The sequence below is a fragment of the Acipenser ruthenus genome, chromosome 7, assembly GCF_902713425.1.
Source record: "Acipenser ruthenus chromosome 7, fAciRut3.2 maternal haplotype, whole genome shotgun sequence".
In the NCBI taxonomy this organism is placed as follows: Eukaryota; Metazoa; Chordata; class Actinopteri; order Acipenseriformes; family Acipenseridae; genus Acipenser; species Acipenser ruthenus.
In genome coordinates, this window is record NC_081195.1 from 9355530 (window position 1) to 9374139 (window position 18610).

Below are 18610 nucleotides of genomic sequence, written 5' to 3' on the forward strand. Positions count from 1 at the left end.
GCTGGCTAAACCTGCCTCCGGGCAGCCTGAGTGGTGTAGCTGTGACTTGTGTAAGGCAGGCTGGTGTCAGCTCTGATTCTTAGTGTATGAGAAATGTAACACAGCAGCAACAGGGCAGCACAAGCAATCATTTGTGGGTTTGGCATGCTTCCTCTACATTTACCAGCTCTGGATTTGGAATTGGCTGGTTGGGTTTAGGGGTTCAGTGTCCTTGACCTTTGTAGCTGGGGCAGAAATAATAACACTACCTGCATGTTGATTTTTGTCCAATTTAGCTCTTTGATTCTGCCGCTGCTTCAAATAACATTTTAGAATATGTAAAACGTTGTGTCTATTTTGGGATGTAGATTGATTTTGGTTCTGTTGAGCTTTGTGTGTGTATGTATGTATGTACTCATGTATATATGCATGTATGTCACAATTTATTTAATAAAAGAAAGTTAGCTACTCCCTCCCAGGCAGGTGTATCCAGTAGTGCCTTGTAGAAACTCAAAGCAGAATTGGTTACTTGCTCCCAGAGTTCTCCTAGCGGAAAATAACACCAGACTCCCTGTAATATAAGCCTTATAATGAAAGGTGCTGAGCCCATACACTGATGCGTGGTTGGGTACCATAGAGATATAGAAGGAAAAGTTTAAGCTCTCTTACAACACAAAACAGTTAACACCAAAGTCACAATCTCACTGTCGTCAAGACAACCCAACATTTTCAAGAGGGAATTCTTCACAGGATTCACAGCATTCCTGAAGGACAGTATGGAATCTGTTCTGTACTGTGGAATACCTCCCTATCCAGGTGCAGTTTCTCTCTTTTGACTATTTTGAAATGGTGAGAATGATAGCATAGACCTGCCAAGGTCAGCTACAAAAACCTGTATAGAAAGTCAAAGCTGAGTTATGAACTATGTCTGTCTTGCTAGGCACCCGTAGAAATAACTGTTAGAAACTCGGTGGAGTTAACCACCTGGTCTCACTGGAGATGTACGATGACGGCCGTCTCCTAGCCCTATAAAAACCCAAACCAGTTCAGTCCTGTAGATCTCCTGCTGTATGAGCCCTGAAGGTAATCCTCTTGCAGCACTGAGACACTCACACACGTAAAACCCATTGTGCTGAAGGAAACATTTTCGGGATCAATGCTGCCTGTTTAAGTGTTTAATGACTATCCCGGCACGAGAGAGAAGCTGGCAGGACTGTTTTTTTTTTGTTTTTCACCTCAGGGGCAACAGCCACTCTCTAATCAATGGGAAATGACATGGACAAACAAACAAGAGAATAGACATATGACTTGAAATATTGTAATTATTTGTAAAGCTTGCAGTCATTTTATTTTCAGGATGTTCCATGATGGTGCAGCAAAAATATACACTGACACTGCCCCCCAACAAGAAACAGGACCGGATCAGACTGCCAAATTATTAAGAACACAGGGCGACTAAGGTTGTAAGCTGATTAGTTGAATACAACCAGAAGGCTCTATATTATAGAGTGACATGGGAGTGTGTATTTCAAGTGACATTGAGGATTCTGCATGACAAAGTCCAGAATAGCTTATTTTCTTTTCCTTTGGCTATATATAAAGCCCCACTAGGATCTAAATATTAAAGTGGAGACAGATTTGACAATTGTGCTCATGTAGATGCAAACAGATGTTAACACCCATTTAAAAATGTTGTGCAGCCTAATGGCACATACCGGTAACAACATTTCAGTAGTTATTTGTTGCTTTAGAAGGTAACACATTTAAATCATCAGAAGTATTACTAGAATACAGATACAACTGACTGACAGTTTTAAAAACAGAAAACATGAATTTGTGTCCCATCCTGCAGCACAGTATTTCTTTGTTGTGTAAATGTACTTTGTACTGGCTGTTGAACCTGGAGATTTGCCAAATCCCTTCTGGGATAGGCTATTGGTCACTGGGGAGTTCTGTACGTGAGTGCAAGATGATTTAGTAAGATAAAGATAAGACATAATTTGAAGTTAATTACAAACACCCCCCCCCTAAATGGAGAACTTTATCAGACTGTAATCTCCACCTGACGCCTCCCAGACACCCCTTGGCTTTGGGAGGCCTGTGTTTTAAAGAATCTGAACAAGGTTGTTGAAAATGCCTGGTGCAAGTCCAGAGGGTGATTCAGAATGCAGGGCTCTGACTGGTTAGCTGTGTGTCAAGTGGTTTGAAACAGTTTTCACATGGTCACATGTGAAATCATTCAAAACACATGGTTTATTATTAGGGTTTAACAAAACCGATTGAAAATACACAGATAAACTGTAGAAATCCTATGTCCTACAGCGTACTGCTGCCTAGTTTTTTTGTTCTGCCTCCTAGATGCAGGGTAATGTATTTAGCTGCCTCAGGGACAATTATCTCTGTTCAGTGTGGTACAGTAATAACAGGTCCCAGCTTTGCTACATATTTCAACACACCTGTAGCTAGGTAACAGCTGTGGCATGCTGGCAGGAAACAACACAAAGGCGTTTGTATTGTTTAGTTGAATCTATGCTCTGTTAGATTTGTATTTAGCTTTTTATAGTTGTACGTGAATTAATATGAGGACTTCTTCATGGAACACAGCTCTAGTATCCGATTCTGCAAGTGTTTCTAGAGCTCATTAAGGAGCAGGGTGACAGTCATGAAGAGCTGAGAATGGAGTGTTTGAGTCTTTTAACACTAATTAATGTGCAGGAAGACCCGGAGGACTTGAGTGTATAACTGAACCGTAACCCTCTTTATTTCTATGACACTTACTGTGCAATAACTACTAAGCTATTGGCTGACAGACCACATTTGAAACAATTAAGTCCTGTCTGAATGAATTTTATGGATGTCTTTAAAGAAAAGTAAAAGGTTACCAGCGCTAAGTGACGGTGGGTTAAAATATGCTTTAGGTTTCATCGTGGCTCTGGAAGTGAACAAAAACGCTGGCCAGCCAAGAATAGACGTACTAGTAAAACTTCAACAAGCACTTGAGAAATTCTATCAGTGGATCTTCAGCAATTAGTTGTAGGCAAAGCTCTTTAGTTGGAGATTTTGGCTGTGCAATTTAACGCTGTCTGCTGTTGTTTTCCAGAACGTGGATCTGATAACCTATTCGATTTGCAGCCCATACAGTTTGTCTCTATCTGATTGACATTTTTCAAATGATTTACCAGACCAATTAGTTCTAGCAGTTCCATTTCATAGTCTAAATAAATAAATAAATAGATGCATACTGTAAATAAATAAATGTTTGTTGGGGGAAGGACATATTGGCATTTGTCAGCGTGTGTGTGTGAGGGACAGGGGAGTGGCAGCAAGATGCAGCTTGGCACTGGGCCTGCACTGTACCTACCGTGTGGTTGAATGAAAGGCTCTAGTGAAGTCCATCTATGGCAGCTTTCATAATAAATTTATCACGATTTAAAATTAGAAAAAGATTCAAACCAGACAAGTAATGTTTTTCTTTTATTAGAAGAAGGTTAACCGTGACAGAAGCAGCAGAACATCACACACACTCTCTAGAAAGTGAAAATGTTAAATAAAAAAATTGAAACGGGGTCTTTAGGGAATGGGGAGTCTCTATACCCTGCATGCCTACCCGGCAGTCCCCACCACCCCCCTTGGTCAGAGACACAATTAGCCCCCTGCTGCGCTAAACCCTAATCCACTCAAACCCACACAGCCAGGGGAGGTGTCCTAGAGCTGTAAACCACAGCCAATCACTTTAAAGCGTGCTAAAGGGATTAGAGGAGGCTTAAACTGCTGATTTGAATTGTTCTGTAATTTCAGCAGGGACCCCTTCAAACACAGCTCTCCCCCAGCACACAGTAGCCTGAACAGAGTCTTAGTGAAAGGAACGGGTCAGTTTGTTCAGAGAGCCCTGTGTCTAACGCCAGTGGCCACCCTGCTGGGAGGGAGTGAAGGCTGTTCTGTTATGAGTTTGGCCCTCTTAACCCCCAGATCCCAGCGTCCCTGTGATTTCAATGGGGAGCGGGGAATGAAAACCCAAGGCAGTGAAAGAGTTGGGCAGGGTGGGGGGGGGCTGGCTGGCGTCTTCATTACTTGCCACTTGTGATGTCATTGTATTCCATTTCTGAGCTACCTTACCTGGTAAATGATTCAAACGAATGAGCTGTGTGAAGTGGCATTGAAAACACAATAACAATCCATGTAAACACTATGAATAATCGTGGAATTGTCAGAAGGAATTCTAATATTTGTGCAACTGTAGAAAATAGTAACGTTTTACAGTTTACTATATTGATCAGTACAAGTACTATACCAACGTACTGCACTGCTGTACTTGCTGCAGTGTCTGATATTACATAATGATTTACTAAATGCTGCTGTCTCTAAGAAACATGAATAAATGACTGCACTCTTTTTGCTGGTCCCTTTTCACACTCAGTCTCATTTCCCTGCCTCTGTACTGTGCTCTGATGATGTTGTTCTCTCTGGAGGTCTCTGGGGGCCGGGGGGGATTGAGCCTGCTCCACTTGGGAAGCAATGAGCTCACTCTTCGGTGCCTGAACAAAAGCTGCCGCTAATTAAACCACAGGCCAGGGATTCCTGCCTCTCTCACTCTCTCTCTCTCTCTCCCTGCACACAAGCCCCAATCAATGGCTATTGTGTGGGTCTCCAAATGAGACTGACCCTTCACTTCTTAAGGGACCCCTTTACCAGGCGAGAGGCTAAGGCTTTGGGGCAGAGGGATTTTGGAAATGGAAAAACACTAAACTAAAAAAAAAACAAAAACAAAAAAAAAAAAAACAGTAAAAAAACCCACCAACATTATAATTTAACAACAGTGTAGTTATCCATATAATGAAATACTATAGTATTTTATATTAATAGCCAAAGCATTATCATTTATTGTACTGAAATATGAAATACTATGATATGCTATAGATGACTATTTTTGACTTCACTATATAATAGTACAGTATAGTATTTTATAATAGAGTTAAGTATAACTGCACATTTGGAATGTATTACACTGTTGCACTATGAAGTGTCGGTTTACAATGAAGGCATAGCACAGCTATAAAACTGCTTACACAATACTGTGTTAAGCAGCCAGAACTGGTTATCCATGGCAGGCTTAGTTAAGTTTAATGAATACCAAACTTTGTGCACTTCAGCAAAACAGACATTAAACCATTCTATAAAAAAAGGTTTGGGAATAAGACAGGTGAGTAAGTATTATGCTGGCTGTTAACATTCCCAGGCAGGTAAACTGAAATCACTGAGAGAGCCGGGGGAAGTTTACCCAATCAGGGTTCAAACCCAGGCAGCCGTCACTCCTAGCTCAACAGACACTATAGGTAAACTCCTCAGTTACCATGAATCATTGATGAGCGCAGCCAGGATGAATTATTGAAGCTCTAATGATGTAATCTGCTTTCTCTGCAGTGACCTGAGTGAGAACTTTATCCAGGCCATCCCCAGGAAGGGGTTCCGAGGAGCCACTGATATCAAAAACCTGTGAGTGCACCCCGCGCTGCGACAGCGCTACCCAGGCCTCCCTCAACACACTCTCTGTGACACCACCTCCCAGACCAAGCTTTCCACTCCAGCAAAACTCTCAGCTATACAATGGCTGTCTATCCACAGAAAGCACATTCTAATGCTGTAGCACTCCAAACTCTCTGCTTCTTAAATACATCTACCTTGCTCTAAAACTCTCTTCTATATCATGCCCTCTATCATTCCATATAATACTATCATCCAAGACTCTCTGTTTGCACTCACACTGCCCCTGATGTTAAGCCTTTATTATGCACAGGCAATTTGTTTTTATGGCATTCTTTCCCTTTTACCACAGTTTTTATTTGTATTTGCATTCACTTATAATGAATGCAAATGGGAATTCATAAATTGAGTAATATGAGTTTCATAGAACCAAAAGATTGTAAGCTTCATTATGCACCACAACTCCGTATTGCACAATTATAGTACCAGGGCTTTTTTTAAATGTCCCACAAGCTTGTGCATGAATGACGTATAGTATAACCCTAAGCTTGTCTGTCGCCTCTGTGAACCAAACAGGCAGCTGGACAAGAACCAGATCACCTGCATTGAGGATGGAGCCTTCCGGGCGATGAGAGGGCTGGAGGTCCTGTAAGTAGAGCTGCAGTGTCCTGAATCCACGTTCCTATTTCCACCCCCACCAGCACTCCATTTGCAGTAAGCTACTGTTATTGCACAGAGCCCACCACAAGGGGGCACAACAGTGCATCAACGAGCAAGAGGTAACCTGCACCTTAGGCTGCAGTCCTGCTCTTTTGGTGGTTTTATGGGGACTAGCTCTAGCTGGATTAGACTGACAGGGGGCATACAAATATATGATATATTATATATTACAGTAGCCAGTGGCACACATTCTGGTTGTCAAGACATGTATTAAACTTAGTCTAAAACTGAACTTTCAATGATTTTGAAATGCAACTACACTGCACGCTAAGTTACCCAGAAACCATCGTTTATCATCATTCTGGGTGTAAAACAAAACCAATACAATGTTTAGTTTGATGGATAATTTCAAGTTAAAGGGGTGCACACTAGTGCCATTGCAGTGAACTCTGGAATTCAAGTTTTTCAAGCAGAAGGAAGCCAAGGCGAGAGGCTGGGATGGCAGCCTGGTCTCCTGAAAGCCTGAAGCAGATTTTCAGTAGCTGCTGGAATCCCTTTGATTGGGTGCCAGTTTTTAAAAGCTCCAGTTATCCAGAAATGACATTGCTTCTATCTGTGTGTTGTCCTCCAGGACCCTGAACAACAATAACATCAGCAGCATTCCCGTCTCCAGCTTCAACCACATGCCCAAGCTTCGAACCTTGTGAGTAATGCACCCAATTCACAGGCTTTTCCATTATTCTGTGGCTTTACAATGCAAAATAATAATGCATAAATAATAAAGCATTGTACAGCATAAAGCTGCTCATGGTCAGTTTCAGAGTATATGAAGTGTGAAATACATCTGGGCTTTCTGTTTTCAATACTCTGTTAATTTACCTACCCCACCTCTTTGCAAAAGTTTAAACAGGCAGCATATGCTTTTGTTTTTGGTTAATACAAACCTAAATAATACAAACAACTGCTGCTCTTCAAAGGGTGGATGTAATGTCTCCCATCACAAGCCGGTGTTTTTATTTATCCTGCAAAACTGTTCGATTCATTGAGTGGAGCCATCTCCAGAACATCTACGAGTCATGAAAAAAACTATTTTAAAAACAATACATAATTCTAAAAGTGGCAGCCCAGTAGAATTGATGTCGTCTCTTTTCAGGGGAGTCTCAGTGCCCCCAGCGTCCATTGTCACACACAGTGTTTAACCAGCAACTGAAAACCAGATGAAAGTGATACATTCACATATCCTCCAAATGCAAACTGACACTCCGGATCATTCCTCAGAGTGTTGGTGCTGAGCCAGTGGCCACAGTTGAATTGTTGGGATGATAGTTACCATTTCCTTCCTTTACTTTGGGAAAACATGGAATGATGGAGCCAATTCCATGAAAACATGCTTTGGTTTATAGTTTTATAATATAATATAATATAGCAAAAATGCAGTACATTATTATAATTCAAGTATTACAGTGCTGCAGTTATTTGTGTGCAGGAACTATAATTACTGCAGTGTTACCACATTTTTGACATTTTTTGCCTTGAAAGCTGATGCTTTGACAGAAATCTGGAAGTATTATTTCATTGAATAAGAATTGCCAGTAATAGTTTTCTAAATAAAAGCCAGACAGTGGATTTTGTTGTTTGTTGTAAGCTCAAACATTCAATTTGTGTGCAATTTTTTTTGTGTGTGCAAATGTTTTTTCTTGTTAACAAACAGTGATATTACACTTTCACAGGTAACTACAGGTCACATCTAGCCCATACCAATAAGAATAAATGCTTTGCTTTCAGTTAAGGCAATAGGCCACAGTACAAATTAGGTCTGTAGGCCATTTCTAGCTGTTTACAGCGATTTCCATTTTGTTGCCATGGTACTTAATGATAAATCCAGGTTAGTAATTTTCTGAATTGCCAGTCATTCTAAAATCATACATGTATCTGAATGCTGATGCAATGCTTTTCAATCTGCCTGCCTCCCCAGCCGCCTACATTCCAACAGTCTGCACTGTGACTGTCACCTGTCCTGGCTTTCTCAGTGGCTGAGGCAGAGACCCACCATTGGGCTGTTTACCCAATGTAGCGGCCCGACACAACTGCGTGGTCTCAATGTGGCCGAGGTCCAGAAACACGAATTCGCCTGCCCAGGTGAGCACTTCAAACACAGCTGGTGCTGTGCCTTCACACCAGTGCAAACTGTGCTGTTTTTTTGCTAAAGTGAAAATAAAAATAGTAATGTTTAAAAACTAACAAACCAAGATATTACACAGAGTAAAGACTTGTAATACATCTGGTCTGTCGGTTTACTTCTCTAAAGAGTCTGTAAATGACAAGGTACAGCTATCTTATTCTGTTGTCCCAGTCCCCGCACAATCATTAAAGATATTTAAAGACATGTTCCTAAACGGAGAAAGAACAGTATCCTTTATTTAAAGAATCACATACCTGTACACTGAAAACAGAGAAAAACAGGAACGTACCAGTACAGTGATCAAAAAAACTGCACAGGGATGTAGTTCTGCTTCATACGCTGAAATTTAAATTAAATGTATCCCTGAATTACAAACATGTTACATTCCCTTCCACTTGCTGGGAGAGGTGAGACTGGAGTGGCTGCAGGGTCCTCCACAGCCAGGACTGCATTCCTTTGCTGGGGTCAGCAGTGTGCATTGGGGCTTTACACCCACCCCTGCACCTTTCGTTCTGGGTATTGTGTGCGACACGTGAATCTAGGTCACTGGCGCAGAGACACTTTGCATTGTCCACAAATGATTTCTGTGTGACAAGCGTGAGAGAGATTGACAGGTCTGGGGCTTATAGTGCTTCGCAGACTCCGGTCATAGCAAGATAACCCAAACAAGATAATCCTTTAAACACGCAGTTGCTGAGAAATAACCTAGATCTCCATCCACTGATACCAGCACCCATGGTGTGGGGAGTGCCGGCTGTGCTGTTTATCAATTAGCAAGCACCACAGCAAGGTGGTGTCTACCTGGACCTTCAAAATAACAATATTCTGTTTTGAAATAAAGTTTCAGAAAACGAATGTTTGATCCCATTACTGTAATGTATTAAGGTTGTTGTCTCTAAGAATCCCAAAAACATCAGCTGTTAAGACCTGTAGCGTGTTAATAACACGTTAGCCAAACAGTTTCACACACCAAGGCTCCCTTAGCGAAGCCTTAAACCCCAGCAATCTCGTGGGCAGTAACTCAGCTCTGTGGGAACAGCCTGTCCCTGTCAGGAAGTTTTGTTTTTAATAAACAAACTAAACAAATTAAACAGAGCTCATTACAGGCCCTGTGTTGCAAGGTTTCCCCCTTGTGATTCGAATCCGCTCTGGGTACAGTAACAACCCTGCTTTTTTGAGAATTGCTGTTTCTATCCAATTGGATTGAATTAGTCTCTACATCCATCATGGTTGCTATGTCAGCTGTGTGTTGATCTGTGTATGTGGGGCGCTCTGTTACAGCTAATGGTTTTTATATAGCTAGATGGCATGACCGAATGTTAACTCGTAAGTCGCTGAACTTCCTGAAATTGGTCCCCACTGGGCAAAGCTCTTGGGGGGAGAGGGATACTTGGAGGTGGGGTGGGGGGATCTGGGTGGTTTTCCAGTAGCTGGAAGGTTTAAAGCCCCCATTTGGCACATGCCTTTGAGTTAGAATGAGAGACGTGAAGAACGCAGGGCAGCTTCACAATATGGAATTAAAAACAGAACTTCTTAGTGCATTATCTATGATGTAATTGTTAGACCCAGAGTTGTAAAGTCATCTGTTGTTAAATTGCTTTGATCCTTTAAGATATATGCTTGCTGGAGAGAGAAGACAGACCCCCCCACCCGTGTAATGAAATTCCTTATGAGAGCGCACTACGCCATAGCTCTCATGCTGGAGAAAGGGGATTGGTGTTTCTAGTAGGATAAGCAACATGTTACTAAGCAGCAGGAAAACTTGAAAAAGATTAATCTGCCTAAGCTTCTCCGCTTGGTCTTGGATTGGGTTATTAAAGGACCTGTTAAGCGTAAAAGCAGCGCTCTGAGAACTGCCATGGATAGGGTTAACTGTCCTGCCCCCCCAAACACACACACACACACTCGGAGCTGTGACCAGCCATTGAACTCGCATCGCATGGATCATTAGAGCCTGGCTCGCTGGCATGCAGCGAGCTCCGCAGCGGGGGAGAGAAACGGGCGGTGTTTGTGCCGGGAACACCTGCGTGGGATTTGGGGGGCCTGGGCTGGATGATGTACAGTATTTGGTTATGTTGGGGGAAAGCCCAGTGAAACTCAGACACGGATTGGATTTCAGGGCTGGACGCCCGCTTGTTAACCTGGTCTGAACTGGTTTTCATTGTGTCAGTGAGCTGGAAACTGGCTTTGTAGCTATTGGGCAGTCTCATTTCTACTGTCTTCTCCATGGCTCTTGATTAAGATTCCTATGCAGAATTTCCCAGTGTAGTCTTGCCTCCATCTTTATTAATTTAGTGAGGGCTAGCAATTGAAAGTGAGGTGATTGACTATTGAATGGTAAAAGAACATAAGAGGAGGAATTCACCTGCTGTGAAGTTCAAAGTTTTAAAATAAAAAATATGAAAATATGTACCTGTTTACAGGATTGCTATCAAGTGACTTGGTCACTTAACTTTGCTAGGGATGGTTCTTCAGATGTCACTAAAAATGGCAGAAACTACGGTTTCACAGGAGCACTCAACACTTCTGGACTGTTGGCACCCTTCAATTGAGGTGCCAATGGATGTCTAGTGACTATGGCCTGAATGTTAAAAAAAGAAAATGTGTGTTTTATTTTCTTAAGTGCTTTCATGTGCACACAGGACTATAACAGTGTGTCTTTGCCAATGTGCATGCTTGTGTGTGTTAGTCTGTTCTCGTGTGTCTGTATGTTGTTATCTTTGTGAATGAAGAAACACTGGGAATTGATAGTAGTCTTCAACAGAGAACAGAGGCTTCACGCAGAACATCCAGCCTCTTCACTCTGTGAAAACCTCAGTCTGAAGAGATATGTTGTTGAGCCTCTAACTAACATAACAAACAGGCATGTTTGTGTTCATCTTCGTCTGGCCTTGTCACTTGGGTGCATCGAATAGCAAATGTCTCATTTTAACTTGGTGCCCCAGAGAGAGAGAGAAAAAAAGACCTATCTCTGACCACAATTCCTAATCGCTTCCTTATGGATGTTCTCTGCAAGATTATCTACTTTTATCTGGTATTGTGCCTAGGAATTTCTCTCTTCCCAGGACTGAATTGGGGAGGTTAAGCTTCTCTCCTTGCCTGGGAAGGGAGAATTTCAAAAGGGTTGATTGATTATTTCAGCTTTTGAGATTCATGTTCCGTCACTGGTGGAAAATGTTACTAGCACTGTAATTGTAAACGCTTACATAAGCAGCTGTTTATTATAAACTAATGTGAAATCAGGCTGAAAAATACATTCTTTAAATACTGTAACTTGTGAAGATATGACTGTATTGCATGTCAATGGTGGGCCTTCATTTTTTAAGAATAAATACAACATTAGCTAATGCATACTGAGTGCAGAGATTGCACACACTTTACAGTTTACATTTTAAATCTACAGTCCCATAATGAATGTTAACAGTTGAGTCTCTATAGCTTTATGTAACAAGAGTTTCACAGTAGAGTATTTATTTAGCAATCAAACCCAATCAAGTTAATCTCTCTGGAAACAATTCAAGAGAGCAGGCCAGACATACTGCAGCCCCAATGAGTGTGAGAAAAAAAATCAGTTTCAGTGCCCTCCACGCATTGCAGACAGGTTACATGGCTGATTCCAAGACACAGGTTACTATGGCAATCTGCTGTCATATTAGAACTGTGGATGCATCTCGAAACAGCAGTGAAATAAAAGCAAATCTAGAGACAGTATCCCTCAACTCACATGTAATATCGGGTGTCATTCCATCATAAGCTTTTGATTTTTCACTTGGATGCAGAATATATTGTACTGCAGTGTGCAAGCATGGAGAAAAACAGTCAATGTCACTTGAGGAAAAGAGGTGAACTTGACCTCGTCATACTTTTATTATGTGCTGGTAATTCAAATGTCATATGTCGGAAGCAGCCTATGGCTCATATTGAATTCTTATAAAAAACATCTATTCATAATACGTGCCATGCCAGTGCAATCATTAACATTGGTATATAGGGAGGCAGATATCCCTGTAACTTACTGTGGCTTTACATTTTGGGAGATTTCTATTTATACCATTTTAAGGGCAGCAGTGTGGAGTAGTGGTTAGTGCTTTGGACTCTTGACCGGAGGGTCGTGGGTTCAGTCCCTGGTAGGGGACACTGCTGCTGTACCCTTGAGCAAGGTACTTTACCTAGATTGCTCCAATAAAAAAAAAACCCCAACTGTATAAATGGGTAATTGTATGTAAAAAATAATGTGATATCTTGTAACAATTGTAAGTCGCCCTGGATAAGGGCGTCTGCTAAGAAATAAATAATAATAATAATAATAATAATAATAATAATTTCCTTTCTAGCTGGGCTGAAAGCTGTAAAGCCTTGCATTGTCACTGTCCTAAGATTATTCAAAGTAAATTGCTGTAATCTCGCTAGCAGACCGCATTGAGTGTTTTAAAAGCCTCTCATCCGGGGTGCTGATGTTTTTACTGCCGTACCGTATCTTAAAGGCAATCCTGTGTATCAGTACTCCCCCTACTGTTTAATATAAAGCACAGCTCTATTTTGAAATCTCTCTCCCCTCTCCTAGCACATGCACAGTCCCCACATTCACAGCCCTGTAGCCTGCTGGCCGGATCCTGTCCAGCCATGTGCACCTGCAGCAACAACATTGTGGACTGCAGAGGAAAGGGGCTGACTGCTATCCCAGCCAACCTGCCCGACAGCATGGCCGAAATGTAAGTAGACCCCAGCACTGGGATTTAGCTAGGAAGGGTTGCCAAGAAACTGTAGCTTTTATGTATGTATTGTATCAGGGATTTTATTATAGTGCTCTGTTAATAAAATTTGATAAATAACATACTACTAGTTGCAACATGTTGCCTGTCTCTGCCAGACCCTGTGGTGGTCATTGGTAACAACTGTACAATATGAGAAGGATTCTTTTGCACACTGGTTGTCATCTTTCCACAGATCTAAACAACTGCAATTTATCTCCATGGTAATCGCATTTGACATGCAACTGACAGTAAATCCACTCCTCCCACTTGGATTTGACCCCATTCATGCACAGAACTTGTGAAAATGATAACAGGTGTTGTCAAAATGACAACCAAAACTGTATTAAAGCTGACGTCTGATGCCAGTGTGTGAGGAGTGGGGGCAAGGAGTTGGCTACAGTGTGTTGCCACGAACCATCAAGAGCTGAACTTAGGATCTTGAATGTGACGCAGCGGGGAGCCAATGCGGGGGCTTCAGGACTAGGGTTGAGTTTAGCTGTTCCATTACTAATCAGGGCATCATGTCATGGCTGACTGACCAGAGTAGTGGATCAGCAACTCTCATCCTCAAACACCAGGGGAGAGAATAGATGATCACCCCGAAACTGCACCAAACTGAAAAAAAATAAACTGTTAGCCAGAGCAGTGGAGAATAAACATTAGTTATTTCTTTCTCTTTAATAACGCAAAGGGGTTAAGCCCAGAGGTGTACATGTAAATGAGATTTGGTGCAGGAGATAGCCGTCCAATGAGCACCCTTGATCTGCACCCTCCACCCCACCTCTGTATGCCCCTTCAGAGGATGGAAATATGCAATGACAATTCATTGAAATCAATAATAATAATAAAAATCATCTTGGTTTCTATACATAGGTTAAGGTCAGTTACAGAAGAAACTGCATATATGTGCTACACAGGGGGCAGCAGGGATGATGGTCATTCCTCATTATGTTTGCCCTCAGAAACTCCTGCACCCTGTTGATTGGAATCAATAACCCCCTTTCTTTAAATTCTGAAGACTAATGGGATGTTTTGGCGAGCCTTAAAATACATTTTTTTTTTTAAAAAGTAGAATTCCATGCTTTGTACAAATAATGAAAAAAAAAACCCACAAAGGATGGAAAATGTGTACCTTATTTCACAGTCAGTATACAGTTTCATCAAGTCATTTAGCCAGCTGAATTTCCTCTTTCCTCTCCTGCTAAGTATGTAATGCAGACACACAATACTCATTTCAATCCTTTGCTTATGTTTCCTAAGCTCAAAATTCCCCATTAGCAGACTTTCGAGTACCATCAGGATCTCTTTCAAGTTTATACACTACTGGTACTGTGGGAAAAAAAAAAATACAAAAAGTTACTGTTAAGTTACTATCTATCTATCTATCTATCTATCTATCTATCTATCTATCTATCTATATATCTATATATATATATATATATATATATATATATATATATATATATATACACTACCGGTCAAAAGTTTTAGAACACCCCCATTTTTCCAGTTTTTATTGGAATTTAAGCAGTTCAAGTTCAGTGAATAACCTGAAATGGTACAAAGTGCCAGAGGTTAAAAAAAAGTTTAGGTTACCAAAAACTGAAAAATAATGTACATTTCAGAGTTATACAAAAAGGTCTTTTTCAGGGAACAAGTAATGTGTTAACAACTTACAGCTGTTCTGCAGCAATGGAAGTAAATTAAGCCTTGAAAGTTGATGCTAACAATTCCTACAGGTGTCTCAACTTTTGTTGATTACTTACAAACCCTCTGTCTGTATAAAAGCATTGTTGGAACAGACTGTGTTACTACACCCTCTTAAGCATTATTTGGACAGTATTGTACTGCAGGAAGTAGTATATTGCTCTCATAATGGTGAGAAAAAGGCAATTAACAAAGGAAGACAGACAGACCATTATAACCCTTAAAAGTGTAGGTCTTTCCTTTAGAGAAAATGCAAAGAAAGCCAAGGTGTCAGTGAGTACAGTTTCCTACACCATCAAAAGGCACTTGGAAACTGGAGGAAACTCTGACAGGAAGAGGTCTGGCAGACCCAAAGCCACAACAGAATCAGAAGACAAGTTTCTGAGAGTCAACAGCTTGCGTGATAGGCGGCTCACAGGACAACAGCTTCAAGCACAGCTTAACACTGGTCGAAGTAAGCAAGTCTCAGTTTCAACTGTGAAGAGAAGACTTCGAGCTGAAGGTTTGACAGGTCGAGTGGCAGTAAGAAAGCCATTGCTAAGATGGCAAAATAAGAAAAAGAGGCTTGCCTGGGCCATGAAGCACTGCCAGTGGACTACTGAAGACTGGAAGAAGGTCTTATGGACCGATGAATCCAAATTTGAAATCTTCAGTTCATCACGCAGGGTTTTTGTACGCCGTCGAGTAGGCGAAAGGATGGTTCCTCGGTGTGTGACACCAACTGTCAAACATGGAGGAGGAAGCGTGATGGTCTGGGGCTCTTTTGCTGGATCCAGAGTCGGCGACTTGCACAGAGTGAGTGGCATCCTGAACCAAAACTGCTACCACAGCATTTTGCAGCGCCATGCAATACCCTTTGGTATACGCCTAGTTGGTCAGGGGTTCATCCTACAGCAAGATAATGACCCAAAACATACCTCCAGGCTATGTCAGAACTACCTTAGAAGAAAAGAACAAGACGGTAGGCTTCAAATCATGGAATGGCCAGCACAGTCTCCAGACTTAAACCTCATCGAGCTGGTTTGGGATGAACTGGACAGAAGGGTGAAAGCAAAGCAACCTACAAGTGCAACACATTTGTGGGAACTTCTGCAACAGTGTTGGGAAGAACTTTCCGAACAATATTTGATTTCCATTGTAGAAAGAATGCCACGAGTGTGTTCGGCTGTTATATCTGCAAAAGGTGGCTACTTTGATGAGTCAAAAATTTGGATTAAATTTTGTTAAACAAAACGATTCCATGATTTCTTTTTTATCTCCAATTGTTTATTTGTTCTATGCTTTAATTTCAGAGTACATTGAGACATTAAACTGCGTAAATTTCAATAAAAACTGGAAAAATGGAGGTGTTCTAAAACTTTTGACCGGTAGTGTGTATGTATATATATATATATATATGGGAGGCTTGGTGTGCTCCGTCCTTCCGATGAGACGTAAAACTGAGGTCCTATTGTAACCGAGGTTCTATTTGCATAGTTCATCCCCTAGTCTCTGTAAATCGCTTTGGATAAAAGCGTCTGTAAATGATATATATGGCTCGAAATTAACGGCAGATCCTGCTGCAATTGCTATGTGTGCCCCTCAGCTTGTATGTCTGTTCACGCTACAGCTACAGCAGAGACGTCTGTTGGAAGTGTTTGGATCCAAACATTAACGTGATTGTGTCGCTAAATCACATCTGCGGGAAAAAAAACCCAACAACAAACAACGAGCTAAAACTCCAGATTTCCCCCAGTCTCTTAGGTAGGACGTCCCAGTGTCCCCACAGGTTTTGTAAAATCTTACTTTTGTCCAGTTTTTTCTGAATGTCTGCATTTGTTCATAGCTCAACGGTAATTAAGCACCAAATAATGGACCGAGGTAAATCTAAAACTACCAACTGGCCCCATAAGCTCAGAGACAGGACAGGTTTTTAAAGTTGCCCCTAACCTGAAAATTAACCCCTAGATTAAGTGTTAAACCTTTGCTAAATTGATATTGTTGCTTAATTACCACGAGGCAGCATGACGATATATCGGGAATATTTTTATTTTCATTATGTATTTTATATCGGAGCTCATATAGAATAACATGCAGAACAACAACTAGAGATAGAGTAAATATTAATTAACTTCAGATCTTCATGAGGTTTGCTAGCCTTGACTGGGGTGAGGAAGAGTTTTCATTGAAAGAACACTGGGAACCTGTATTTGCCAAGTATGACATGTCCTGGATTTAGGCTTCAGAAAGTTGGTAGCTTTATCCATAAATGCAACACAGCACCTCTCAATTTTGTATGTTACACACGGGAACAAGATTTCTGAGTTTAGTTTATGTTGAACTGAGTAGAATATATGCTGTTAAAATTGAACATAAACGGTCACATGGATTAGTGATAAAAGCCAATGCCTGGCTTCAGCTCAGGAAGCTAGTCCTCGCTGGCTGGAATCTACAGCTATGGCCAAAAGTTTTGTATCACCCTATAGAATGAACTAATTTTCCTTCATAAAATTGAATGTTACATATTGAATAACATACCGCTTTGTAGTTTTCCATAGTACTTAACGAAAAACTGACAAAAATGTGTGAATTTTGAAATCTAGCATGACTACTGTACTACTATTATGTCTTCCGGTAGACTTGTGATATCATTTTGTAGTTTCTTTGATAACCAGATGTTAAATAAAATATCTAAATTTTTTCATATTGTTTTTTTTTTATTTTTTTATTGTCTCAATCCTGGAATTCAAGGTGATGCAAAACTTTTGGCCACAGCTGTAGAGTGCTGGTTGACAATACAAAAAACAGCATTTTCAGATTATGATTAGGTTAAACTGTGTTGTTTCTTTCTATGGCCAATAATTACCTTTATATATGAATCCTAAGCAAAATTAAACAGTGTCCTACAATTTGGCCTTGACTTATGTTTAGTGGCCTTGGTGCCCTCTACAAATGTATTGAACGGAAAGCCATTTTGGCCTTGCCCTTTTTGTTGCCAATGTAGAGCCCTGTATATAGTTTAATACATGTATAGTTTGTATCTCTCACTGAGAGGTACATTCTGTTGTGTCTTTCTCTAGATGAATAGCTAATTACATTAGGTGTTCCCATTTAATTAAGGCAATGCTTACAGCTGATAAGTGGAATGAGCTGCATCGATTATTCACCGGCTGTCTGCTTTACCCGATTGTTTCTGTTGCTCCATTGATTGAAACTCCTTCTTGCTAATTGCTTTGCATTGGGAATCAATCCCCCCTGACCATGATTTCAAAGCTTTACTCCTGACCCAAATCGATTTCAATCTGCTGCTTTTGAATGCACAGATTTATCACCTGGGCACCTCATCATGTCATGGTGCCATGCTCTTTGAGGTATTGATCGCTGCTGCAGGAGTCATTTCTCAAGGACAAGGACCGGCAGGCTCACAAATGCATGGATATTTCATGTCTGTGCCCCTGTGACATCATATTGGAAATCTCAGCTTTTCTGCAAACTCTCCACGATGGTGCTCCTGATTTTGAGTGATGATGAAAAGAAAGGGGAAATGGCAATGGTTATAGCCAGACATGGTTTGAGTGTTATTGGGCCTCACCAATAAATCCCAATTAGGACCTGGAAAACCACCCTGCTATATTGTCCTGAGACTTTCTTGTACTCCACTGATATCTAATATTTAATCCATAACCCAGTCCAGAAGATCATAGGTTAGTACAGCCATTTATTCACTGTTAATCTTACTGGAGTTAATTAACCACCTTGAGCTTTACTTCTACCCTCACTGAGAATTGCCAAATCCATTCAAACCTTCAACTTGTCTGTAGAATCACACACTTTATTTAACCACACTAATTAATAATGTTTTACTTCA

At 41.0% G+C, this 18610-nt stretch overlaps 1 protein-coding gene across 4 annotated transcripts in view; it reads left to right on the plus strand.

Annotated features, from left to right (window-relative positions):
• LOC117414543 (slit homolog 1 protein-like) overlaps positions 1-18610 on the plus strand; it is an 84354-nt gene that overhangs the window by 41588 nt on the left and 24156 nt on the right. For all 4 annotated transcript variants that reach the window (XM_034024313.3, XM_034024315.3, XM_034024314.3 and 1 more), the window contains exons 5-9: positions 5401-5472; positions 6037-6108; positions 6752-6823; positions 8096-8259; positions 12867-13014. In XM_034024313.3, coding sequence (XP_033880204.3) covers positions 5401-5472; positions 6037-6108; positions 6752-6823; positions 8096-8259; positions 12867-13014 — 528 coding nt within the window. The remainder of the gene's footprint in view (positions 1-5400; positions 5473-6036; positions 6109-6751; positions 6824-8095; positions 8260-12866; positions 13015-18610) is intronic.